General features: G+C 33.2%; 1 protein-coding gene across 3 annotated transcripts in view; it reads right to left on the minus strand.

Moving 5' to 3' along the window:
* Nucleotides 1–27,872, minus strand: part of ush (Zinc finger protein ush) — a 427,478-nt gene that overhangs the window by 55,588 nt on the left and 344,018 nt on the right. The window contains exon 1 of one of the 3 annotated variants that reach the window (XM_072521037.1): nucleotides 16,223–16,423. The exons of the other annotated variants lie outside the window; for them this stretch is intronic. Coding sequence (XP_072377138.1) covers nucleotides 16,223–16,319 — 97 coding nt within the window. The 5' untranslated portion in view covers nucleotides 16,320–16,423. Of the gene's footprint in view, nucleotides 1–16,222; nucleotides 16,424–27,872 lie in introns of those variants that run through there. 3 annotated transcript variants of the gene reach the window in all.

The following is a 27,872-nucleotide window of genomic DNA, read 5'->3' on the forward strand; positions in this document are numbered from 1 at the left end:
TCTCAAGTTGCTGGCATGAAATAAGATGAGATTTTGGTAAGGTATCTTCTTTAAGAACACCAATCAATAAATGAGCAATATACTTTCCTGAGGAATCAGTGGTTTCGTCTACAGATATGTAAAAATAATTATCTGCAATTTCTTCCTTAATATTAATTAACACCGACGAGTATAGCCCGTTCACATTATTTCTTCTTAGAGACCGATCACTCGGAACATTAAGTTTGCAATATTTTTTTAGAAACGAACTAAAATTTACATTTGCTAATTTTGAAAGCGGTATGTTTGCAAACACTAATGCGCGACACAATCTTCATTAAAAGTTTCTTGCTCATCTAATTTTTTTGAAGTAGATTGGAAACATTTAGCCATTGAAGTTTGATGTTTTCCTCCTATTTTTCCTTTTTTTGCAATGTGTGAAGCAGTTCTCACATGTTGGTCTATCTGAAATTTCTTCTCACATGCTATCTATAAATAAAAATAAAAACCTTTATTTTAACCCAACCTTTAAAATATAAAAATATACAAGGTGTTTTTGGTTAATCAAATAACTGGTTTGGAAAAAAAAAACACTCGCTAAGTGTTTTAAATGCAGTATTAATCCACAAATTAGTTTTTGTTACTAACCATTAGTACATCATATAACTTATTTTAAAATTCAACAAAAGTTTTTTTTTTGTTAATTCAATTACAATAAAAATAATTGTGTTTTAGAATAGCTGACTTCATAAAAAAAAGTAAAGGTGAAAAATTTTTCTAAATACACACCATTGTATTGTACCATGGACAATTTTTTCTCACTAAAGGAAGCTATTTTTTATTTAAAAACAACCTACGAGTACTAAATTTCAAGTAAATACGTTTATTGGTTTTAAAGTTATTGTTGTTATTAACTAAAAGAATTTAATTTTTTTTAATTTTAACACCCTGTATCTCGAAAAGTAAATAAGTTTGACCCCTCATTAACTATATCGTTTTGTTCAATTTTTCGAGAAGTATCTACAGTCAAACGTTGTAAGTGTCATTAGGAAACACCCTGTATGTATGAAATATTAGATATTTAATAGAAAATATTAGATACTTACAATTTTGCCACAGACTGAACAGTAGATTTTTCCCATATCCATAGACAGCTCTTTATAAGGTTTAATCCAAGTTGAAGCACTGGTTGTTTTAGGCATTATAAAATCACAATCTTCCTTTTTGTTACGCACAACGAGTGTTTACGCTTTGAATATCAAAACAAAAATGATTTACAAATCTGAGCATCAAATTAGAAATGTTTAGTTACCTAATTTAATAAACTGGGAGATTTTGGAAAATCCCTAAATTAGGAACAAAACTATTAGCCGTTTACCTGCTGTTAAGATACAATAAATTGTAGATAGATTTGGGGATTAGATCATAAAATGCAAATGAGCGAACCCTTAGCGATTATCCAATAACTGAATGCCTCAGTGACCGAGACTTTCTAAGAATGTTGAGGGCTACTTAAATTGATCTTCTTTGAAATTGTAAATGTTTTGTACCTGTAGAGATTACGTACTTAGATCATTTCTTGATTAAAATGACTACAAAATTTTATACAAGAATTGAAATAAATTGGTATGTTTAAAAATTTTCAAATACAGTATAAAAATCTGAACTTTTATGCACTTTATGCAAACTTTTATACAAATATGCCAAAATATGAAATATTTGCATAAAATATGCAGAATATGCAAAATATGCAATATGCATATTTGCCGAAGTCTAGTCATGAGTCATGACAGACAGAAAAATTAAATACAGGATAGATACCTTAAATAAGATTTCAGGAAAACACTTAGAAACCATATCGGGTGTCATATATAAAAATAAGAGTGTGCAAATTAAAGGTAAGGAAAAAAATGTGAGTGGCGAACTTCGAAAAATCGTAAAAATCGTATCTGGAATACTGTTAATCTAATCCTACAGTATTCTATCAAACGTCATTTTGAAGAGAATGGATAAAAGTTTTTTTTTCTGTTAAGCAATGCCTACGCCTATACCCCTGTTGAAAAAAGTTATGGGGCAAAAAAGAAAAATCGCGCGTGTTCCACCCGAATACACGTTAATGAATAATGACAAATTTACTCCTTTCTCAAAAACGCACACCTTTAAATGATAGTAATCCGCGGTTTTTTCATATTTGAAGCTCCATTGACCTATGAAACAATAAAACACCTTTAAAGTTGTAGTTCCTTTCTAAAGGATATAATCAATATCCTATTTACAGACAATACACAAAAAACGATCTAAAAAGCGGAAAAAAAGATTTCTCTCGAAGCACTTATACAGTGGTGTATACAAACTTAAATGTGGCGATGGCCTAAAAACTTAAAAAAGGGCTTAAAAAATAAAGGCCTTAAGCTATCTATTATTAGAATCTATGGAAATTAACAAATTAGAAATAATTTTGAATGACCAACTTGAGACAAAGAGTTCTCCACTCCTCAACCTATTTAGTTAAAAACTATAAAGTGTATAGTGTATTTTTATGTATGAGAGAGTAATAAAACAATAAATTATGTATGCAAATCCCTAAACTGTTGATACGGGTGACTCAATGAAAAACAGATATTTGTCAACAAGTTTACAGAAGTATATAGGAAAACAATTTTAAATTGAGTATGACCACCAGGTATAAAGGTTGGAGCAGAATAGAATACAATAGTTGTGAGGCTTACTAATCCCTAAATAAGGTTGCCAGTGTCGGAGTGATGGAGGTTAACAGGTACTAATGAATTTGCAAGAAATGTAAGATGTTTATTTTATTGGTTATATATAACCAATAAAAGTTTAATAAGTACCTACCTATTTGCAAAATAAAGTTTAATTCTTTAGATAAAATAAAACGTTTTATTTTATCCGAAATGAGTGCATTCCACGAAGTAAGGGTTTCAACAATCAAACATTTAATTCTTTAATTCCAGGAATCTACGACAGTAATTGACTAGATAATTACCTTCTAAACTTATTCCACAGAAAATGTGATAGTGGGTTTTTCCATTTTGTATATAGGAAGGTCCAAGTGGCGTATTCAAAATTCTTAACAGTTCACTAAAAGTAGGTACTTCAGTTGCAAGGTGCAGTTTATTGTGTATACTAGTGTTATGGAAAATTTGGAAGTGCCGTGTAAACGCCGAAAAATTGGTCCTCTAACAGTTAATGAAAAAACATTAATATTTAATTGTTTTAAATCATTTACAGACAAACCTTTATGTGAAAGTGTTGATGAGACCGTTGAGTTAGTTAGCAGTACACTTGGTGTTGAGAAATCTACGATTTACAGAGTTATTAAAGAAGAGAAATGTGGTAGTTTTCAAATGCCACGTAATGCTCCAGGGAAACCAAAATTTCAAATAGAATATCATTTTAAAGAAGGACTTCGACGGAAAGTGCATGAATTCTTCTTTAGACAAGAATTTCCAACATTGGATAAAGTTCTTGTCTCAGTTCGAGATGATAAGGATTACCCAGAAATGAGTCGAAGTACGTTATGGAAACTTTTAAAAGAAATAGGCTTCCGCTGGAAAAAGAATCCCAGAAAGTCTAGTTTATTAGAAAGAAGCGATATTGTCATATGGAGAAGACATTTTCTAAGAACCATAAAGGAAATGAGAAACCAAAAAAGAAAAATATTTTATCTTGATGAAACATGGATCAACGAGGGTCATACACCAAATAAATTTTGGCAGGATGAAACTGTTACAAGTCAAAGGCACGCTTTTGTAAATAACTTATCTACTGGTTTAAACCCACCATCAGGAAAGGGACGCAGGCTGATAATAGTACACATTGGCAGTTCAGACGGTTTTGTTGAAGGTGGTTTATTAACTTTTGAATCAACTCGTACTGGTGACTACCATGAAGACATGAACGCTGATGTCTTTCAAGAATGGTTCGAACAAATGATAGATCTTCTTCCTAAGAACTGTGTAATAGTAATGGATAATGCAAGTTATCACTCCAGACTTATAGAAGGACTGCCCACAACCAAGTGGTTAAAAAAAGACTTGCAGAATTGGCTGAGTTCAAAAAATATTACGTACCATCCCGGATCTATAAGAAAGGAACTTTATTCGTTGTGTGCCCTTCATAAAGAAAAATTTAAAAAATACGAAATTGATGAAATTGCCAAAAATCGTGGAATGACAGTACTTAGATCCCCACCATATCATTGTGAATTAAACCCGATTGAACTGGTATGGGCACAGATAAAGAGTGAAGTTTCAAGAAAAAATACCACTTTTAAAATTCATGATGTTAAACAGTTGTTTTTGGAGGCCGTAAATAATGTAAAACCTGAAAACTGGGAAAAGGCAGTAAATTACACTATTAAAGAAGAGGAAAAAATGTGAAAGCTGGACAATATTACTGATAAAATGATCGAGCCAGTTATTATAAATCTTGGTTCTGAAAGTTCATCTTCTGAATCTGATTTGGATTTGTAACAAGTAGCTGTAAGTTTTATATTAATATTTTTATTCATCTATTTAACATACCTTAGACGGTTTTAAAAACTCTTTTTCTATTTTGTAATTTTTAAAAATAAAAAAAATGTGAATTTTTTAAAACCCTTTTTAATGTAGGCCAGTCAGTTCTAATATAGTGTGTGATAAAAGAGGTCACTTTTGTTTACATACACATAACACTTTATAACACTGAAATAATTCATTTATTTTTTACAATTATTCAAAGTAATTTTTCAATTAATCTTGAGCACGCCCATGGAGTGGTCGGAGCTACCAGTTAAAATTATGCTAATTACTCTCTCGTTCATAAAAATAAACTATAATTACGTACTAAAAATAGACCACTAGAGAAAGGCACTCTGTCGAAATAGCTGTAGTGATAAGATATTATAATATTATAATAAGTTTTGAAAACAAAATTTTCAGTGTTTTATTATTATAAAACACGATCTGTTTGCTTACTCTTAAACCAGTGATTCACGTAAAGCGTAAATTGTATTTACCGTGCAAACACGACCGGAAAAACCTTCTCTTACATACTATACAGTCCAGATATGAGCTTGTTACACTCAGTCTTGCACGCGAGTAATCAGATGTCAAGACTACATTTGTGTCTACTTGACCAGTTCGTTTACAATGAGCAAAAAGTGTACTTTGGCACAAATTGTTCAGTTTTAGGAATATTATGAACAATGCCCATGTTTGTGGGACGCACATTCTGATTCATATAAAGAAAGGAATTTACGAGAAGATGGATATAAAACCATTGCAAGTAAAGTAAATATCAACGGTTTCTGTGCTTCCGATGTAAGAGTTAAAATACGCCCCATACGAAACAAATATACATTCATCATCATCATTTGGCTCTACAACTCGTATGTGAGTCTTGGCCGTGTTTACTATTTCCCTCCATTGTTGTCGGTCCTGAGCAGCTATTTCCCATTGCTGTATTCCCATTTTGCGTCGATCACTGCGTCCTTCCATCTGACCTTCTGCCATCGGGCCTTTTCCAGAATGTGGCGTTCAGAAGTCTTTCGTCACTCGATCTTAGTACGTGGCCCGCCCATCTTATTCGGTTTGCTTTAATGTAGCGTACTATGTTTTCATCTTCTTATATTGTCTAGAGTTCATCATTGTGTCTTCTTCTCCATTCTCCTGTTGTCTCTTCTCTGCAAGGCCCATAAATAGTCCGCAGTATTTTCCTTTCCAGTACCAGTAATTTTGTCGTTTCCCGCTGGTTCAGAGTCCATGTCTCGCTTCCATACGTTATTGTGGGATGAATTATTGTCTTGTACACTCTTATTTTTGCTGGTATTGAGAGTATTTTTGATTCAAGTACGGTCATTAATGAGTAATATGCCCTGTTTCCTGCAATGATCCTGGCTGCCACGTCCTTTTCATATCTATTTTCAGAATATACATTGGAATTAATTATAATTTTAAAAAGCAAGAAGTCGGTGGCATACCGAAAAGTCCTTGATTTGCGGTGGCCATCTTGCATGCAGTAGTACAGATACCAGACAAACAATCTACACAATTGGTAAGTATTTTATTTGTTCAAATATTAACTATATTATTTTGGAATACTATTAATCATCTTCATGTGCCATGGTACAGCTTCTTCGCCCATGAACCAATTAGCTAGTTTGTTTCTAATAGCCGCTTTAGAGTAATTACGAGTTTCATGTGCTACTGTCAGATCCAGTAACCCTGTACCTCTTATTTCTTGTCTCCAAGAAATCATACGTTATTGTTCCGGTTTCAAAATCTTCTCCATCTGCAGACTCTTATGAAATAAAAGTAGTAGTTATTTTTTGTAGCCAGTTATGTAGTGCACTAGCAGAATTTACTATACGACACAAGTCAATCGGTTTCTCAAATACACGAAAACGGGCGACAAAGATTCCAAAAGCATTTTCTACAATTCTTCTGGCTTGTGATAGCCGATAGTTAAAAATTTTCTTTTTTATTGTTAACAGACCATGGTGCGAATAAGGTTTTAATAGGTATTCCTTTAACGGAAACGCATCATCTGCTAGAAATACTGTATTGACAGGGACATTCAATATGTTATTTTCTATGGCAGTCTTTTGGCTTGACTTTGCATAAACTCCTCCATCAGAGTCTCGCCCGTTTGCTCAAACATGCACACAATCGCAGACTGCTGCTGTTGTTACAGAAGATACAGCAACTTATGATATTATACCACCTTTCACCAGTACTCGCAGCCGTACGACAGTACATATTCCACAAAGAATATTCAAAAAACATGACAAAACCTGTACAGAAAAAGCACGAGAGGAATTAAAAACTACTGCGTCGACCCTTAATGCATCAGCAGCGAAGGAAAATTAATTTGATTGCTTCGGAAAGGCTGTCACATGCCATCTTAAAAAACTTTTTGAGTTATGGGCTCTAGAATTAATGGCTTATATTAATGGACCAACGTCTATGTGCTGCTAGGTATTTGGAACCCATTTCATCTCGACCAAATACAAATTCATCAACCAGAACTTCTGACTATGCAGCTGATTTCCAATTTCTAGTGACATTTTATCGAAAGCTCTAGGTTCTATACTAAATGATGAATATATCACTACTACTATGTAACTGTTGGTTTGTATAAATACAATAAAAATACTTACTCTAATATGGTCTCTGAGTCCGCTGTAGATCGCATGACACACTTCTGACAAGAACTTTGTACTCTAGGCACACGGTACAAGTATTGCAGTGATGTGAAGGAATGGCTAGTGGCTGAATATCTTGAAGTTACTTGCAATTTAAGTTCGGCAGATAAAGCGTCCCTCATGGCTGTATTCGTTTTTTTTTTCAATATATGATGTTAAAAGTAGTAAAAGATAATCAAAATGTTCCTTCGTCTTACGCGAAAGGTTCTGGTTTATGATTATATTTCCGTTGCAAATCGTCTGTCATATTGTTAAGCATCAAATTTGCTACTATTCGACAACTACAAACCAGTTCATGTGCCATTTTGAATTAACATCATTTCAAAAAGAAGCTCCATACAGTCACAACACGTTGCACTCATAAGACTGGTGAGAAAGAATGTCATTGTATGTGTAAACTTTTGCTGGCGTGAGTACTGGCGCCAGCATACCATTCCATATGTAAAATAAGTTAAAAAATCTATGCGAGAACAGTATTTCTCATCTTAAGAATGGTTTTATGATACTGTCCCCCAGCACATTCGATAGATGAACAAAAGTTGCTGGTTTATTGCAATGTCAAACGTAACAAATACGTTGGTAATCAGTGGTTGACAAGCAGGTCTGTTTCATAATATAATTTTTCACTGTGATAATGCAATAGTGTGCATTATGTTTGAACTATCCCTCGTACATATCATAGTTTGAATAAAATTGACTTAAACAAAAGCCCTTGAATGATACACAAAACGATTACCTACTTATATTCCAAGCGATAAGGAAACTATTCTAATAAATATTCTGTCAATGAGGTAGATTCTGATAACAAGAGAGCCTCGTTTTTTATTCCGACATAGAAAAATAACATCGAAACCGAAAATACAACATTCCTCCTCATGTTTACACTACAACTCGGAGATTCCGAGCATTATAAATACTAAAATAACTCACAGTTAGTAGACCGGTGGCTCCGGCTGACAAGATTAAAATAATTCTAATTCAGAACGGTCAGTCTCAACGTCCCTAAGTCAACAACGTCAAACTTTTTAGATTTGATAAAGGCCGATGATGGACTACCTTAATTTCCATACACATACACATATCTCGAGAATTATGCCGACATTCATCTTACGATCTTTATATAAACAGTCTACCGAATTGACCAAATAACCGGCGTGCGATTCGATAACACTAAAAGCCACAGATAGCGGCCATTTTCAAAGTACCCATCGTATCAACTTTACATATTTTGTTAATATATTCTCAGAGATGATATCTTCTAAAACTACTTTCGAGAGAATACACGTTGCTTCAGAGTTGCTACGGAATGTTATAATATTGTGCGATATCAGTTCCCTTACCGATAGTGACAACTTTGCAGTGTCTTCACGGGATGGGAAAACTTCGAGATATTGAATATTTATGATTTAAGTTATAAAATGACGTTATCCAAGCGCTAAAACTTGTTAGATACTACTCGAAAATAAGAGAAATAAACCCGTTTTGAAGAATTCTTCGAGCAATATTACTTGCAGTCACTAAGACTGTTAAATATTGTTGCGTATTTATATTTAAGCGTTGGTATGCACTTTAATGTTGTAGGTATAACCACCAGATTTAAATTAAAATCAAGTACAATGATAAAAAGGCAAGAAAAGACGGGCGACAAAATCGTACAGCTAATAAAAGAAGAAAAAAAGACAATACACATAACACAATATGAGATGTCATGAACTTTCAAATCAAGTAAAGTAAATAATCAGAGAGCACGCTTCACGTAAGAAATTTCTATCTATTTGTTGTTATTAAAGTATCAAATAAAATAAAACTCTTATCAGAAAAAAATTGCTTGGAAATAGATTGTTGTCACTTTGTGACGTATTATCTAGCCTATCTCATACCTCCATCACTAGCTCAGGAACCATGGAATCCCTGCAAAAGACGCTTCTTGGAACTATCTCGACCAGTACTGCAGAGCACTCCAATCACAAAAGTTCGGGTTCCACAGCAGAGTGGGTGAGCAATGTTTTGCCAAGGTGCCAGCCGGTTCGTTACCTTCCACACCGGTACCCATATTAAGTGGACTCATAAGTACATACTAGGATCGCTTCCATATATTCCAGCGCCTGCTCGCTCGTCAATTCTGGACCGATCTGTGAGCCCGCTCTAACGTATCGTGCAGATTCTTGTTCCATCCACTCATCTCGGTCAGGAAATTGAACCAAGAAGGACGATGAGAACTCAAATTGAGAGGCCATGATGTCCTATACACAGTACAACACTCGATAGCCTGTCTTTCAATGCCAGTGTCACTATGGCCCATCCGACTAGTCTTTTCCAACAAATATCCAGAACAGCCGATAGGCTGCCATCCTGGCTTCGTACTCTACAATAAAATGTATAGGAGGTGAACCCAGCAGCCTATTTCCTAAAATTATGACTAAAACTTTTCTTCAACTTCGTTGACTTCTTGCTCAGTTGGTTCTGGAATATTTATATCTTCCTCAGCATGTTTTCAAAAGAATTGGGATATTACTTTGCTGATTATCTTCTTTTATTTACTATCTCAATCAGCTCTCCTCCTACAGAAAAATGAATATTACCATACCTTTTTGTTTCTTGATAGTTTCTTATTATTTTTTATTTTTACAACTCTTTTAATTGATCCAATGATTTCTTCTATAACTTCTCTGTTTTCTAATAAAGCCTTTATTTCTTTTTAATTTTTTAGAGTCCTATTTGACAAAAATTATAACCTAGTTTCATTTTTTACTCACCTACTTCCTTAAATTCTTCATTGTGCGCATTCTTTCTTAGAGCTTTTTTAAGCTTCCCTTAACACTTCTTGTGACGCATTTGTTATTCTTTTTACACTTCTTGTGGCGCATTTGTTATTCTTCTTTTTTAATATTTTTAAGTTCTAGTCTACATTATCTACTTTTTTTTTGCTTTTCTCAAATTGGCGTTTATATTTTTGTCCTAAAATCCTGTTCTATTTCTTCATCCTCTAGTTTTGAACGTTATATTTTATTTTGATGTTCCACTTTTCGTTTTGTTTTGTGGGCAATGCCGGTTTTAATTTTATTATTACTAAAAAATGATCTGCTTTTCTGTAGCTTCTGGCGTCTTTTGCAGCTCGTTTAGGCAAATTTTTGTAACGTTCCAAAAATCCGGTACGTCACATTTTGTCAATTTTCGTTTATTATACTAAATTTTCTAGAAACATTCAGTATATAAGTTTAATTTTTGCTGTGCAAATAAAATTCCCATTATACCAGCAAGCTATCTGTTTTCATTAACTTCAGTTATGGCTTTGTTTAAAAATATTCAAAATAATCTTTTACAGAAGCCTCTCAAGTTACCGCTTAGACGGGACTTTAAACTTAGAAGATAGAAATGTAATTTCGCCATGTTCCGAATATGTCTATTGGGGGTAAAGATGAAAAGAAAACTTAAGCGCACTTAACTCACTACTCTGGTCAAAAACTATCTCTAAACAGGAAAAGATATAGTTATATAACAGCATTTTTAAAAGTGTTGAACTTTGGCAATTCACTAAGAGAACGGAACAAAAACTTCTTGTTCTGAACAGAACAACCACCATCATAGAAAAAATACAGCAAAAACAACTTATTTGGTAGGGACATGTACAAATAATGACAGACCATCTCCTACCGAAGCTAATATTGGATTGGGAGTCGCCTGAGCGAAAAGACCGAAAACAACATGGCTTTATGGAGACTTAAAGGTAATGACAGAGAGGGATCTACGACCAGAAGACCGGGCCGACAGACGTGAATGGGGACTGGAAACCGGAAGCCACAAGACGCTTTAAACTCAACATTACTAAATATATATTTTTTTCTCCTTAGTACTTTGTATTCATTATTAAATTGAAAACTGCGTTAGCTCAGTATATGGTCTTTAATTCTGGTTGGTCCTCTGTCATATTATGTGTCTTCTGGTCCTGTTACAAACACGGGGAAACCTAATTAGGGACAAAATTAGTTTCGTAGTGTATTAATTTCGTATTAATTAATATTTCAGTCTACAGGAACTACAGTTAGAGATTTGTTTTCATTATTGTGTACAATTTAGATATAAATAACCCCATTTTAACTCGACTATAAAGCCAATCAATCAACTTTTCAATATAGAGAAAAAGAGCCATTGAAAAATGGCAGTTATTAGTAGCAGCAATAGTAAGAGAGGCTCGTTCACTATATCGACGTTAGTGGAATTAAGATAGGAGGATATCACGCACTCGAAGATTTATAGGGTTATGAGGTATTTGCTGTGGAATATATAAATCAGTGGGTAAAGAAGAGAGTGTAAGAACCGGCAGAGCGTGATTCACATTACCGACCCTACAGAGCGTGATATAGGAAGGAACGTCTCTCGTAATCATTTTTGCTGTGCCATTGTGATATGATATATAAGCATTTTATCTGATCGGTCTTATCATGGCTCGTGAGGTGTTATAACGAATATTTTCTGGCGCGCTTCTCTCCGATTAAGACACGGGTGCGATAGAGACGACAATAACTTTCGGCTCTTGATGAATATGTATAGTTGCCGTTTTTCCCGAGATGAACTCTATCTCTGGATATAAATTTGTTAAATGCCATTTATCTCTGTCACAGATTAACGTGGAGAGAACTTCACTTTTATCCTCTATTGAAATGTCTGCTTTATCTCTATACTCTGCTTGCGAAGATTACATGTTGTGGGTCAACGGTTTTATCTCGACAGTTTTTTTTTTAATTCATTTAAAAGTTTTCGAAGATAAAGCACCACAAAATGCATTATTACTCCCAACTTTTAATGAATCGCATCACTATCTATTCTTTTATAATGCTTTTAAGCAAAATTGGCCTCGACTACATCATAGAGTAGACAAATGTGACCATCGTGTGTTAAAATTTATACAGAGACATCGAAAAAACTCGCAATTAGACCAGACTTTGGAATAAGTTTTTCTTCTTCTGAATTGTTAGTCATTTACACACAATGTATTCAAAATATCCATTAAATTGTTTACAATTTTTTGCTTTCTTTAAAATACCAATTTAAAGAAAATAACATCATCTAAAGTAAGTCTATTTTGTTAGTTTTGTAATATATATAAAAGAGTTATTTGTAAGTCATTTAATAAAGTTAATAAAAAAGATCACTAAAATTTAAACTGAGGCAGTACATGTAACAGATAACCGCGACCAGTAGAGGAGTATCGTTGATCAGACTATCAGAGCTGCTGAATCTCAATAATTAACTATAACATATCTGCCAAGATGTTAACGACTATGATGATGATGATTTTAATTTAACTTATTCAAAGACCTGAAGATGACCAGAAAATTGTAATACAAAAACGGTCACTACATCTTCTAATTTTTAATATTGAATACAACAGGTGTTTCTGCCGAATACCTTTCTTTACTACAAATGCAACTGAGACTGCACTGTTGCATTTGATTTTACTTGTGGTGTTTTAGGTGGCATTTTACCAATGTTACTAGTTTTATTGGTGCTTCAAATCCTTTTAGCACCTCTATTAGCTTTCTGTTGTCCTCGGAATCGTAGGCTGTCTTATTAATTTAATAATAATGCTTATGCTGGTATGTTGTATTCATAAAAATTGACGAGTTTTTGCTTTATTATGCAAATTTAATCGATTGGAAAGCTTTTCTTACTGAAACCTACCTGAATCTGTCCTAAACTGTTCTCAACAAGTATTTCTAGTCTTTTCTTAATTAGTGTGCTTAATACGTTGTATATAACATCTAGCAGGGATACTCTCCGATAGTTTGCGCATTTGATTACTACCACAGAGATAAACCGCAGAATTTACACTGCCAACAGATACTATTTTGGGTCCAATCTAAACCTTAGATCCACAATTATATCGAGAAATACAAAAATAAAACTCTACAAAACAATAATACGCCTAGTCCTAACATATGGGTCACACACCTGGACTCTAACAAAAAGTAATAAAAACACATTAGGATGTTTTGAAAGAAAAGTACTAAGGCAATCTATGGAGCAATGAATGAAAATGGAGTGTGGAGAAGACGATACAACTTCGAATGTTATAGAATATACCAGGAACCAGATATCGTAAAACATATTAAAATAGAACGTCTGAGGTTGATAGGGCATGTAATGCGGATGGAACAAAATGAACCAGCTAGAAAAACGCTCATTGATAGACCCATTGGTCAGAGAAGATGAAGACTCAGAGCAAGGTTCCTTGATAACATCTATGAAGATATAAGAAATATGGGAATACGTGCTTGGCGGACGAAGGCGATGGATAGGGACGACTAGAGAGAAATTCTTGAGAAGGCTAGGACCTACGCAGGGTTGTAACTGGACTGATTGGACAATGTCAAGTGTGACCTTGCATAAACATTGTTTGACTGTTTGAAGGTGATCTTGTTCTTCTTTTAGTTCCATGACCGTTATCGATAGTTGGATATCATATTCGCTATCATGACTTTATTGACAGCAGCTCTAAATAATGATTTAGTCGATTTTCCGTTCTATTGTTAGCCATGATGTTCTTCTACCAGAACCACGTTTACTTTAGATCACGATCTTTCCCTGAATGATCAGATGTAGAAGTTCGTATTTTTCCGAGTGTCTCACAATGTGACCGAAGTATTCCAGTTTACGTCTCTTTATTATATTGACCAGTTGTGTTGTTTGGTTCAGGCGTCTAAGGACCTCATTTCTAATTCTGTCGACCCAGCTTATTCGTAGTAGTCATCTACATAACAATTGTAGGTGATCATTGGTTCTAAATTTTGACCGGAATCCCGTCTGCTCCCTTATGTAGTAACTGTCTAATGTTTTATTTATTTTCATTATTATTACTTTTATAAAAAGTTCTATGACTGAATAGGCTAATGAATCTGAGTGCTCCAGGTCAGTTCTATCTCATTTTCCATTCAGCAATTGGCTTTATACAATTTCAATGTTTTTTCTTGTAAATTTAAATTAAAGAGGTCTTTTATTTTCATCAGTAGTGTTTTACCTAGATTTTTTTATAGACTCTATTACTATTTCTGCAGAGACACATAATTATATAAAGAGAAAACACTAGATAACAGATAATATACTTTAGATCATTGAGAGCAGAAGAAATCTTTGTCAAACTGGTGTGTACACAGGAAGTGAAAAAACTAATCTGAGAAACCTCAACAAAGCAATAAAACGAGGATGCAAGGCTAACAAACAGTAATATTACAACAATATATGCAAGGAAATTTAGAGCCACGATCTTGGGTTGTCGAGGAATATACGGAAACTCTGAAAACAAACAGAGAGGATATAGCAGCTACGTTGAGATCATTCTATCATAAAAAGAAGACACTAGACTCAGATATGATAAAAAGAGAAATGCTGGAAACAAAAGAAATCGGAATAAAATTCTTCTCTGCAATCAAATATGGCATTCCAGACGATAGCCCCCTCTATAAAGACGAAAAACATAGCGCACTGATTGGACGCACTCTACAATCACAATACACATAACAGGTAGCTAGCGTAAATGTGACAGTTACAGAGCTGTTTTTCTTATCTTACATGATAACAAGGTAATATTACAAATCATCAATGGTAGGCTAAAAACTTTCCTCCAAAGAAAAGTATCAGCAGAACAGCCCAGATTTTCTTCTTCTTCTTGATGTGCCTATCCGTTACGAATTTTGGCGATCATCATGGCAATCTTTATCTTATCTGTAGCAGCGCGGAAAAACTGCACAGATGTTGCATTGAACCAGATTCTGAAGTTCTTTAACCAAGATGTTCTTCTTCTTCCTAGATCTTGTTTTCCAAATATTTTTCCTTTACCCAGAAGCCCAGATTTACCAAAGATAAAAGTGCACGAGAACACCGTTTGAAGTGCATGACATACTTTAAAATGAATTTCATCCAGGACAAGGTATTAGGTAAGGATGTACACAAAGAATGAGAAAAAGTAATTTCAATAAATGGTTGAAAAATAAAAAATCTACGCTTTTGCTTTGAACTTTGATCGACAAACGGCATTACAGAGTAAAAAAGAAATAGAAGAAAATGCAAGCAGTAGAATTAGGGTAAGATAGATGAATTGGAAATAAGCGAGTGGTGTGTTGAATGCCACAAAGATTTCAACAAAAATGAAGGGAAAAAAACTCTCATAAGACCAGCTATGATGTACGAAATTAAATGTTGAGCAATTAAAAAACAAGAGGAATAACGAATGCATGTGGCGGAAATAGAGTGCTTAGATGGATGAGTATAGTGTCAAAAATGCATACAATTAACAATTAATGAATAAAGGAAGAAAATAAAAAACATATCATCAGATAAAATATCAAAATACCGAACAAACTGGATCAAAGAGATAAAAGAAATAAAATTCTGAAGGATGTAAGTTATGAGTTTTAAGAGCGAACAACTGTGCGATTGGAAAAACACTCAAGAGATTGAGTATCACTTTGTTCCACTCTATGTTTGATCTTCTTAAGTTGAATTATTAAATAAATTACTAGTAAAAGAAAATGGTAAAAATCCTACATATTATCATAAAATTACCTAACTCAAACTTTACAAGGATACGTAAAATCAGGATGTTGTATGATTGGTAAGACAAAGAAGATGGGAATAGAACCAGGGATAGTGAGAGACTAGCCCCGATAGCAAGATATTAAGGATCAACAGACACCAGACTACCAGAAAGATCCATTAAAAGAAGGCAAGAAAGCTGGTAGTCTACGTCACAAATTCTAAAACCTGAAGATCGGATAATCCCAGGTCTAAGATCAAATTTATATATATTTATATTTGGCATACCAGGTGATAATTCCAAAAGGGGCTTATAATGCCTACTTCACGAATAGATTTGCCGTTACACCGTTATCTATGTTATCAATAAGTAAACTTAATCATATCTGCCGGTACCATCAGAAAGACAATATTAATTCTACCGGCAATATTTAAAAATTAATACAAACGTGAAAAAAAAATTTATATTTGTGCTTAATTTCTGTACAAAAAACAACCGATTACCTTTGATAATCTTCAGTCGCTGCAATTCCCTAGCAAAATATCGTTTCTTCAATACACTTGTAGGTTTATAATTTTCGTAAGTCCTTGTATCTATCATTTTAACAAACTTCAAATTAACTAACAACAATCAAAACTTAATAGTAACAAATTGTTCGCTGCACTTTCGGAAAAACTAGCATACTACCGCACGAATACGCTACAATGTTTAACATAACTGTACAAAAAGATACCAACACGTTTATTTACCTTTATATAAGTTTCCTTATCGTTGTATTCATAGCTGGAGATATAATGACTGATAAGGAGGTATCTGATAAGGTGGGCTCGCTTTTAAGCCGACAAAAGATCGTTACAGAAATACTACATATTTACGGTAATAGAAAATTACGAAATTTATATATAAATCCAAAATGTTTTTATATAAATATAGAAGAGAAAAGCTTGAAACGTTTTGTAGTCTACGGTGCCAAAGACTAGATACACGGTTTTCGGAAAAGGGTATTCTACTAATGACAATATAATTGATTGTAAAATAAATTATTAAAAAGTTTTAGTTTAATGCGAACTTTGTGTAACAACAATTGGGGATCAGTTTTAAAAGCCTTACTCGCATTTACAAATCACTTATAAGATCAAAACTTGACAATTGGTTAATTATTTACTCTTCTGCAAAGAAAAAAGTATTTTTTCAACTCGAAATTGTACAAAAAAAGCATTAAGCATAGTTATAGAAGCTTCTCATACAAGCCTGATTGAAAGTCTACAATATTTAAAGGGTTAACCACCTTTAACATTCCAAAGAATGTATCTTTCGTTAGCTTACGCTTCATGTGTCCAAGCATTTACCATGCCATTTTGAGAGGGTTACAAAGAAAATTACAATAAAAACAATTGGACCGATCATTCATTCTACGAGAGAATCCGAAGGTACGTATCATCTCATAGTATCCAATTTCCAAAATTCTTCCTTAACTAAAGCTCTACCTCCAACTTGGAAAACACTGTGATCTAACTCTCACCAAATACAACAAATTTGAAACTTATCCTGCAATAATAAACTACTTGTTTCGTAAAAACTCTCCTGTTTTTCCGATTGTTACCATATTTATACAGATGCATCCAAATCCACTAATCGTATAGGAATAGCAGTTACTTCAAATGCTATTTTATAATTTAAATTACAATCAATCACTAGGATGTTACTGTAGTCTAAGGAACTTGTTAGTAATTATCACAAAGCTGTGATAATTACTAATTCCCTCAGTTCATCAGTTTGAGTCTATCCGATGTCCACATGTCTCGTCTCGTGAATGGGGAAAATATAAAAAAAATAATACCACTAATAGCCTTTGGAGCCAAATTAATAATGACAGTGCAATTTGCTTTATTTGCTCGAGCCTTGGATGTCGTTTTCTCGTCCCATTCTCAATTATTGTGGACAGCCAGTATGTTGGTGTGAATCTGATACATCCTATGGTTAAGTTAAGTTCAGCTCAAGCTTATTGACGTGAAAGCATTTAACTGAAAGTCGGACTCGTATAGTGAAATGAAGCATTGTGTTACTTGCGCATTCAGTTTTGCTTAAGTTCGATGTCTTCATTTTTTTGTAATAGACACACAAGCTCGTTAGTCGTTTGTCAGGATTACCACAGTTCTGTTTGTCGATTTATCACTGACTACCAATCCTAATAGGCTATTTTACCTACAGAAAAAGAAAATTTAAAACCAACTAAAAAGCAAACGTTATAATGATGATGTACGAGATATTAACATTCATAAAGATGAGAATATAAAAATATACGAATCACTATAGGATAATAAATACGGGAGTAAAATACAAAATAGCAAAAATGCCTGCTTGCCATGATTAGGAATAAGAATTTGTTCTTGGATAGAAAGTTTTTTAAGCAGTTCATGACTTGTTTCGTAATATTTGTCTGTCAAGTGGCTCTGATATTAAGACTCACTTTCATTAGACGAAGCGTCTGTAATTTCACGATTTAGGAGATATTCTTGCTGAGTCGGTTACTACGTTTTCTGTAATAAAGTCTTCCCAGTTGATTTTTTGGAAATTCTATCTTGCTCTTGGGAATGATTTTGCCAAGAGAATCTAAATTCCTATTTTGTAGAGTTGTTCTGTCTTAGTTGTGTAGAAAATTCTCTAGAAACATTTTGTGATAGAGATAAAGTAATTTTCGTCATTTATAGAAACAAAGCTAAATTTTGGGTGTAAAAAGGTTATACATAGAATCTCTGCGGAAGTCCTGAAGACTTGTATACAATATGTTGTGTTAATATTATGTACATTCTATATATATATAAGGTTCTTGAACTCCTAAGTGGAGCATAGAGCTTCAGTGAAAACGCGCCCTCGGGTTCTATTTTGCGTTAAGGCCTTCACCTCATTCCAACACTTTGACTTGACCTCTTATCTCGTCCATGATGGATCTTCTCCAAGTTTGTACTGGGCGACCTCTTATTCTTCTTCCTTGGGGATTTCACTCTAGGACAATCTTTGCAATACTGGAATTGAATTGAATTGAATTTCATTTTTTCTGAGTGTGTGACCAATCCAACCCCACTTTCTGGACTTTATGTGATATTTTACCCTTTTTTGTTCGATCAGGTGTAGTAGATCTTCGTTTCTGATGATGTTAGGCCAGAAAATACGAACGATTCGTCATAGACATTTATTAATAAAGAGCTGCAGTTTATCGGTAAGGGTTTTGTCACTTTCCAGTCAACACATCCGTAGAGTAGAACAGACATGTCATTGGACGGGAATGTGCGGATCTTTGTCATTGTAGTATACTCGACAGATCTCCAAACAGGGTTGAGCATGCTGAATGCTTGTTGAGCTTTTCGTATCCTCGTACAAATATCGTCCTCTGTACCTCCGCTTTCTGTTATGACATTTCCAAGATACGTAAAGTTTTCCACATTTTCAATCTGCATGTTGTTGATAGTAAGTAGAGTGTTGTTTCTTGCATTTACTCTCATGGAAATTCTAGCTAAAAGAAAAGTAAATAAGATGAAGTACGGCCGGAGACAACTTTCATTGATAGAAAATGGACTGGATGGTATTCCCTGTTCCAAGCTAAAGATTTGAAAATACCTTTGGCCTTTGGATCAAACCTAACAATTGACAAACTCAATCAGCAATTCCCCAGTTGTTGATTGTTATAGTTATATTTTCAGACAATAAAATGGCAGTTGGAAGTTTGAGTTGATTGTCCAATGAGAAAAAGTTGATAAAATATTGATGGTTTGTAAAAAGTGTAATATTATGCATATCGTCTTCTACGGATGCAGTTATTAGTATACCATTCTATATTATTAATTTGGACATATTTTTGTAAGTCAGTGGCGGACCTAGACATTTGCTTTGGAGAAGAGGGAAACTTCTAATGAAACACCACCCAAAAGGCATAAAAAAGATAAACCCAAACTACATAAAAGACGTAATAACTTACATGCATTTATTTTATTGCGCTATAAAGAAGCATCGCACGGGGATCCAAATTAGCTTTACATACCTCTGTTACATTATAAGCCAACCACTCATATTTTCTTGTTCGTTTTTCACCTCCAAAGGCGAAACATAATTCTACAAAGATTTAAATAGTGTTTTTTCTCGATTAAGGTTTGCTCACTTTTTTCCTCTTTTCGTTATAGAAAATGAAATGTTGTTCATACAATATTTTTCTTTTATCATTACGACTATAGCACTTGCGAATACATCTATTTGCAAAATTTTTCAGTTATCATATTTTTTAATTATAATAACATGTGATTAAATATTTATTATCATATTGATAAGTATTGGATATCATTTTTGATAAGTATTGGAATTCGTGTGATTATCAACAAGAGGGAATTTCAAAAGATTGCTATCGTTATCGCAAAAAATTGCACTTAAAATGTTCACATGAGCCTCTCCACTGTGTATTTTTACGGATTACTAGTAAAAATTAATATTTAAGATAATAATCCATATATCGATCGTCATAAGATCTGTTTAAAAATTCAAAAAGAATTAAATGTCAAATCAATACTAAAGTTTTTGCAATTGTAACAGTTGCTTTTTAAACAGTGATATAACTAGACTTCGGCAAATATGCATATTGCATATTTTGCATATTGTGCATATTTTATGCAAATATTTCATATTTTGGCATATTTGTATAAAAGTTTGCATAAAGTGCATAAAAGTTCAGATTTTTATACTGTATTTGAAAATTTTTAAACATACCAATTTATTTCAATTCTTGTATAAAATTTTGTAGTCATTTTAATCAAGAAATGATCTAAGTACGTAATCTCTACAGGTACAAAACATTTACAATTTCAAAGAAGATCAATTTAAGTAGCCCTCAACATTCTTAGAAAGTCTCGGTCACTGAGGCATTCAGTTATTGGATAATCGCTAAGGGTTCGCTCATTTGCATTTTATGATCTAATCCCCAAATCTATCTACAATTTATTGTATCTTAACAGCAGGTAAACGGCTAATAGTTTTGTTCCTAATTTAGGGATTTTCCAAAATCTCCCAGTTTATTGAATTAGGTACCTAAACATTTCTAATTTGATGCTCAGATTTGTAAATCATTTTTGTTTTGATATTCAAAGCGTAAACACTCGTTGTGCGTAACAAAAAGGAAGATTGTGATTTTATAATGCCTAAAACAACCAGTGCTTCAACTTGGATTAAACCTTATAAAGAGCTGTCTATGGATATGGGAAAAATCTACTGTTCAGTCTGTGGCAAAATTGTAAGTATCTAATATTTCATACATACAGGGTGTTTCCAAATGACACTCGAAAAATTGAACAAAACGATATAGTTAATGAGGGGTCAAACTTATTTACTTTTCGAGATACAGGGTGTTAAAATTAAAAAAAATTAAATTCTTTTAGTTAATAACAACAATAACTTTAAAACCAATAAACGTATTTACTTGAAATTTAGTACTCGTAGGTTGTTTTTAAATGAAAAATAGCTTCCTTTAGTGAGAAAAAATTGTCCATGGTACAATACAATGGTGTGTATTTAGAAAAATTTTTCACCTTCACTTTTTTTTATGAAGTCAGCTATTCTAAAACACAATTATTTTTATTGTAATTGAATTAACAAAAAAAAACTTTTGTTGAATTTTAAAATAAGTTATATGATGTACTAATGGTTAGTAACAAAAACTAATTTGTGGATTAATACTGCATTTAAAACACTTAGCGAGTGTTTTTTTTTCCAAACCAGTTATTTGATTAACCAAAAACACCTTGTATATTTTTATATTTTAAAGGTTGGGTTAAAATAAAGGTTTTTATTTTTATTTATAGATAGCATGTGAGAAGAAATTTCAGATAGACCAACATGTGAGAACTGCTTCACACATTGCAAAAAAAGGAAAAATAGGAGGAAAACATCAAACTTCAATGGCTAAATGTTTCCAATCTACTTCAAAAAAATTAGATGAGCAAGAAACTTTTAATGAAGACTTGTGTCGCGCATTAGTATCTGCAAACACACCGCTTTCAAAATTAGCAAATGTAAATTTTAGTTCGTTTCTAAAAAAATATTGCAAACTTAATGTTCCAAGTGATCGGTCTCTAAGAAGAAATAATGTGAACGGGCTATACTCGTCGGTGTTAATTAATATTAAGGAAGAAATTGCAGATAATTATTTTTACATATCTGTAGACGAAACCACTGATTCCTCAGGAAAGTATATTGCTCATTTATTGATTGGTGTTCTTAAAGAAGATACCTTACCAAAATCTCATCTTATTTCATGCCAGCAACTTGAGAAAACAAATGCTTTAACAATTTCGCGTTTTATACAAGAAACATTAGCAACTTTTTTTCTTCCGACAACTATTCCTTCTAATAAATTACTGCTTATTTTATCGAATGCTGCTCCTTATATGGTGAAAGCAGGACAAAATTTAAAAATATTTTTCCCAGATTTAATACATGTTACTTGTGTAGCGCATGGATTAAACAGAGTTGCAGAGGAAATACGAAAAAAGTTTCCTCTTGTAAATACTATGATATCCAGTGTCAAAAAAGTATTTCTTAAATCTCCTATAAGAATTCAACTTTATAAAGAAATGCTACCTAACATTCCTCTTCCACCACAACCTATTTTAACGCGATGGGGAACATGGTTAGAAGCAGCTAATTTTTATGCAGATCATTTTGTTAAAATAAAGAACATAATTGATACGTTAACAGATGAAAGTTCCCAATCTCTTTTGGATTCTAAACAAACTTTTGAGAGTAACTTGCTTCAACAAGAACTTTCATTTATAAAATCAAATTTTAGTTTTGTTCAAAAAACAATTACTCAGTTAGAATCACCAAAACTGTCATTGTTCGAAAGTACAGCATTAATAAAAGAATTTGCGTCATGTTGTCGGAACGTTAGAGGTAGGACCTAATATTGGAAAAGATATTTTAAAAAAATTTGAAGCTACTATGGAAAAAAATAAAGGTTACCATATTCTTTCTGAAGTAGTCAGTGTTCTAGCTGGAAATATTTCGGAAACAATTAATTTAGAACCAAATGTTTTGGTTAGTTTGAAAAATGCTCCCGTTACATCACTTGATGTTGAACGAAGTTTTTCCATATATAAATATATGTACTCAGACAGAAGCCACAAGTTTTTGTTAGAAAATTTTGAACACCACTTGGTCATTTATTGTTACCATAATTCTAAATAAGTTTATTCATACTTAAAAATGATGTAGTTACTTAAAATAAATGTAAATCTTAATGAATAGTAGGAAATATTTAGTTATGTACACTTTTTTTTTTAAATAAAATTGTTACTATTTTACGATTGTTTTATTTATTTGTATGCATATTTTGTAAAATATTTGCATATTTTCGGGTAAACACGTGCATATTTATGCGCATATTTTCTACATTTTTATTTGCATATTTGCCGAAGTCTAGATATAACTATTCGACCTAGATACATATTGATAATCTTCTTCTTCTTCTTTTTCTTGTAGAGCCTATCTGTTTCGGATGTTGGTGACCATCATGGCAATCTGTATGTTGTAAACTGCTGCTCTGAAAAGATTTGTGGTTATTTAGGAAATCTTTTGCCTTCCTGATTCTCGTTTTCCTTCTACTTTTCCGTATAGAATTAATTGCAGCAACCCATATTTTTCGCTGATCCTCATGAATTGACCAAGGTATTCGATTTTGGCTGTTTTTATTGTGGTTAAAAACTCTTTTCCTTTTTGAATTCTTAATAAAACGTCTTATTTAGTGACGTGGTCGGTACAGGATATCTTTAGGTTTCGAGGATAAAGCCACATTTCGAACGCTTCAATTTTCTTGCACGTAGCGTCTGTGAGAGTCCACGACTCAACTCCGTACAACAGTAAAGAAAAGTTTTTATAATAATTTAATATTTATAATCTAGATTGGGAAAATTACAAATACTTTTTTCTACATTTTTCCATTTTTTCTTCCTTCTTGAGTTTTCCAATTTGACGTTTGTTGGACAGTTTTAGTTTAGACAGTATTTGTGCAATTGATCAAGTTTGGTATCGCTGTATCCATAATTTCACAGTACTTATTATGTATTTAACTCTTTATTTAAAGGATTACAATAATTCGCAATAAAATAATAGATAATTTGAATCATTTTCATGCAAAATGTATTTTTGATATACTTTTCCAAAATTTAAAAAAATCTTATTTATTACCTAATGTCTTGAGATGTACATACAGTCAATTGGTTGTACATCAATCATCAACATTGACTTCACAGCATTGATTGGGCGTTAATGTATAATTATGTCTCCGCATTCAGTTGTATTTTTTGTTTTGTTTCTAGCTTCGAGTCTCGATCTTTTTATATTTGGTTCATACAGTTTATTCTTGGTCATTTCGTAAACCGCCTTCTTCTGTATTTTATCGTTTTTGATATAAGTTTTGATGGTTTAGAGGATTTTATGCGATGCACGTGATCCATACATTTCTGTCTTCCAAATTTAATAAACTTTATCACAATCAGCTGCAGCAATCTACTTTTTATGTCATTTTTATGTATTTTACTACCATATTTATTGCTATCATTTATGGTATAATGTTATAATGGTATTATAACAAATGTAAATTTATTAAATATACAAATTTCGTATTTCCGGACTTAAAAACGATGAAATATATGGGATGTGTTAAGGAGACAATCAAGATCTGTGAATTCCAGAAGAGTAGAGCAATGAAGAATTGAGTATTTATATAATAGTAATAAATAAGAACTTCACTTAAGTTACGATCATCAGCGTTTTATAAGCCAGAGGTCGTGAATAGAGTATAGAACCAGATCCATTAAGCCATATTCTACAGAAGAACCAGAAAAGAACATTCTAGAAAAGATAGCGAAAACACAACGATTTTTGACAAGGCAAATGCTGAACATCAAACTATCACATACCAAAATAAAGAGCTCGATTTGTAATAAAACCAAAGTAAAAAATGTGTTAAAATATTCAGTAGCAAAATTTAATTGGAGATTTGATGGGCATACTTTGAGACAAAAAAAACTACATATCATCATCATTATAATTAGTAAGACAATCCTTTGTGGATTTTGGCTTGCTCGCAGAGGAGTTGCCACTCCCGTCGATTCATAGCAACTTCCTTAGAATCTTAAGTTCTTCTTTCACATCATCAATCCATCTTATACGCGGTCGTCGTCTCTTTTTTTTTGGCTCTCTGGGTTTGAGAATGTTAATATCTTCGTATACTTATACATTAGAGATCATGGAATTACAAAACGAGAAAGGAAATATCACAATTCAGATGATGAAACGGCATAAAACAACATGGAGAATCGAGAATAATGTAACCAGCCCAGGATAGAGAACAATTGGGGAAAGAGTAGGAAGTGTATGTCCAAAGATAGATGTAAAAAGTAGTTAAAAGTTAAAGTAAAAAATAACACAAGAAATAACCTTTAAAATAACTAAAAAAATTTAAAGTAGGAATAAAAACTGTAGGGCTAAAAAAAATAAGAAAATATAGGTCATAAATATATAATGGAATTCAAGAAATAATAAAAAATCTGAACAAATCGAGACACAGAACCCATATTCAGAAGCATAAACAAAAACTTTTTAGGAGCGAAAATTAACAAGTTACGATGGAAGTAATACATCGAGGAAGGTAAAAGAAAGACATTTTCTTCTGCTTAGACATAGGCCTCTCCGAACTCCCTCCATCAATCTCTATCCATCTCATCTACCCATCTCATCTGTAGTCTTCCTCTTGGTCGTCTACCTTTGTAAGGTCTCCAATGTTGTATTGTGGCATTCCAACGTTGATCTTCTTGTCTAATAGTGTGACCTGCAAAGCTTTATTTGAGTTTGTCAATTTTTGTTGTGATATTCTCGACTTTTGGTTTTTGATCTTACTAATGATCTAATTTCTCTTTTTATCCGACAGTCGTATACCTAATATTGTTCTTTCCATTGCCCTTTCCGTTGTCGCTAGTTTATTCATATTTGTCTTCGTTAGGGTTCAGGTTCGACATCCATATATCATGATAGGAAGGAAGCACTGATTGAATACGTTGCTCCTCAAGTATTGAGGTAATTTACGATTCTTAAGTATCCAACTGAGTTTTCCAAATCCTGACGTATTGGGAGCTGAATGCCTGTTCCTCTATCATAATTTGTAGTTCCTTGAATATGCTCGCTATAATCACGATCTTCTTTCACGTGCCATCTCCGCGACGGAGGTTGGCAATCATCATGGCTATTCTGATCTTAGATGCTGCTGCTCTGAATAGTTCAATTGATGTGCATCCGTACCATTCCCTCAAGTTACGCAACCATGAGATTCTTCTTCCTACACTTCTCTTGCCCTGGATTTTCCCTTGTATAATCAATTGAAGTAGGTTGTATCTCTCATTACGCATAACATGCCCCAGGTATTGCAGCTTTCGTGTCTTGATGGTTTCCAATACTTCCATTCTTTTGTTGATTCTTCTCATGACTTCGTTGTTTGTTACATGCTCGGTCCATGATATCTTCAGGATTCTTCTATACACCCACATTTCAAATGCTTCCAACTTTTTAGCAGTCGACGCGTTAAGTGTCCATGCTTCTATCCCATAAAGAAGAGTCGAGAAAATATAGCACCTTGCCAGCCTAACTCTCAAGTCCAATTTTAGTTCTCTTACACAAAGTACCTTTCTCATTTTATTGAAGTTTGTACGTGCTTTCTCTATTCGAACTTTGATTTCTTTGGAGTAATCGTTTGTATGATTAAGTATTGTGCCAAGATAGTGGTAGTTTTCAACTTGTTCTAAAGCACTACCGTTAATTGTCAGGCTTTCACCATTATTTTGGGTTTTTGATATCCTCATAAATTTGGTTTTCTTGGTGTTTATTGATAATCCATATTCCTCTCCATACTCAACTATCTTGTTCATTAGCTTTTGGAGGTCTCGGAGGTTGTCTGTTATTATGATAGTATCGTTCGCATATCTAATGTTGTTAATTGGTGTTCCATTGACTTTGATTCCTGCTGTTTCTCCCTCAAGAGCTCTTTTCATAATTTCTTCAGAGTATGCATTGAATAGTAGTGGTGACAATACACACCCCTGTCGCACTCCTCTTTTAACTTCGAACTCTTCTGATGTGTGTTCATTAATGCGTACGTGTGCCTGCTGTTTATAATATAGATTTGTTATAATTCGAAGGTCATTGTGTTGTATTTGTTTTGCTTTGAGGATCTCCATTAGCTCTTTGTGGCGGACTTTGTCGAAAGCTTTGTTGTAGTCTATGAAACAGACGTACATATCTTGGTTCACATCCAAGCATCTCTGGATTAGTACGTTGAATGCAAATAGAGCTTCACGGGTACCTACGCCATTACGGAATCCAAATTGAGTTTCTTCAATATCCATATCAAGTGTTTTGTAAATGCGTTTATGAATGATCTTTAAAAACAATTTAAGTGTGTGAGACATCAGGCTTATGGTACGGTGGTCAGTGCATTCTCTAGCATTTTTCTTTTTTGGGAGACAAATGAATGTTGAGGTCAACCATTCGTTGGGTATGTCACCCATACTGTTACCATACTGTCACCCATGTCACTCATAATCACGATGTCGTCAGCTAATCCGAGGTGGTTTAACTTATTGCCGTTAACTTTGGTGCCATATGTTGACCAATTTTTAGTTTTGAAGACGTCTTCTAGAGCTAGATTTAAAAGCTTTGGCAATATTACGTCACCTTGTCTAACTCCTCTCTTAATAAGGATGAGATTTGTATTTTCGTCTAGTTGTATTACCACAGTTGTTTTTTAATATGTATTATGTATTAGTTGCCTATATCTCGTATCTATTCAACAATTATTATTAACTTGTTCTATAGCCCACATTTCAATACTAAAAAGCCTTTTCATTGTGTACGAACGCAAGAAATACAGGTAGTTATTACTTATTCTCCTTCTTTATCACTGTTCTCATAAAGACGGACACGCAAATCATATTTAAGAACGTTAAAGAAAGAAAAAAAATGATTGAAGATGCCCTAAAATTGATAAACTATGAAAACAAAATACCAGAATGGTCTAAGTACTATAATAAAAAGTCAAACTTCCACTTAAAGCATTTTATT

This window comes from Diabrotica undecimpunctata, chromosome 1 (assembly GCF_040954645.1).
Source record: "Diabrotica undecimpunctata isolate CICGRU chromosome 1, icDiaUnde3, whole genome shotgun sequence".
NCBI lineage: Eukaryota > Metazoa > Arthropoda > Insecta > Coleoptera > Chrysomelidae > Diabrotica > Diabrotica undecimpunctata.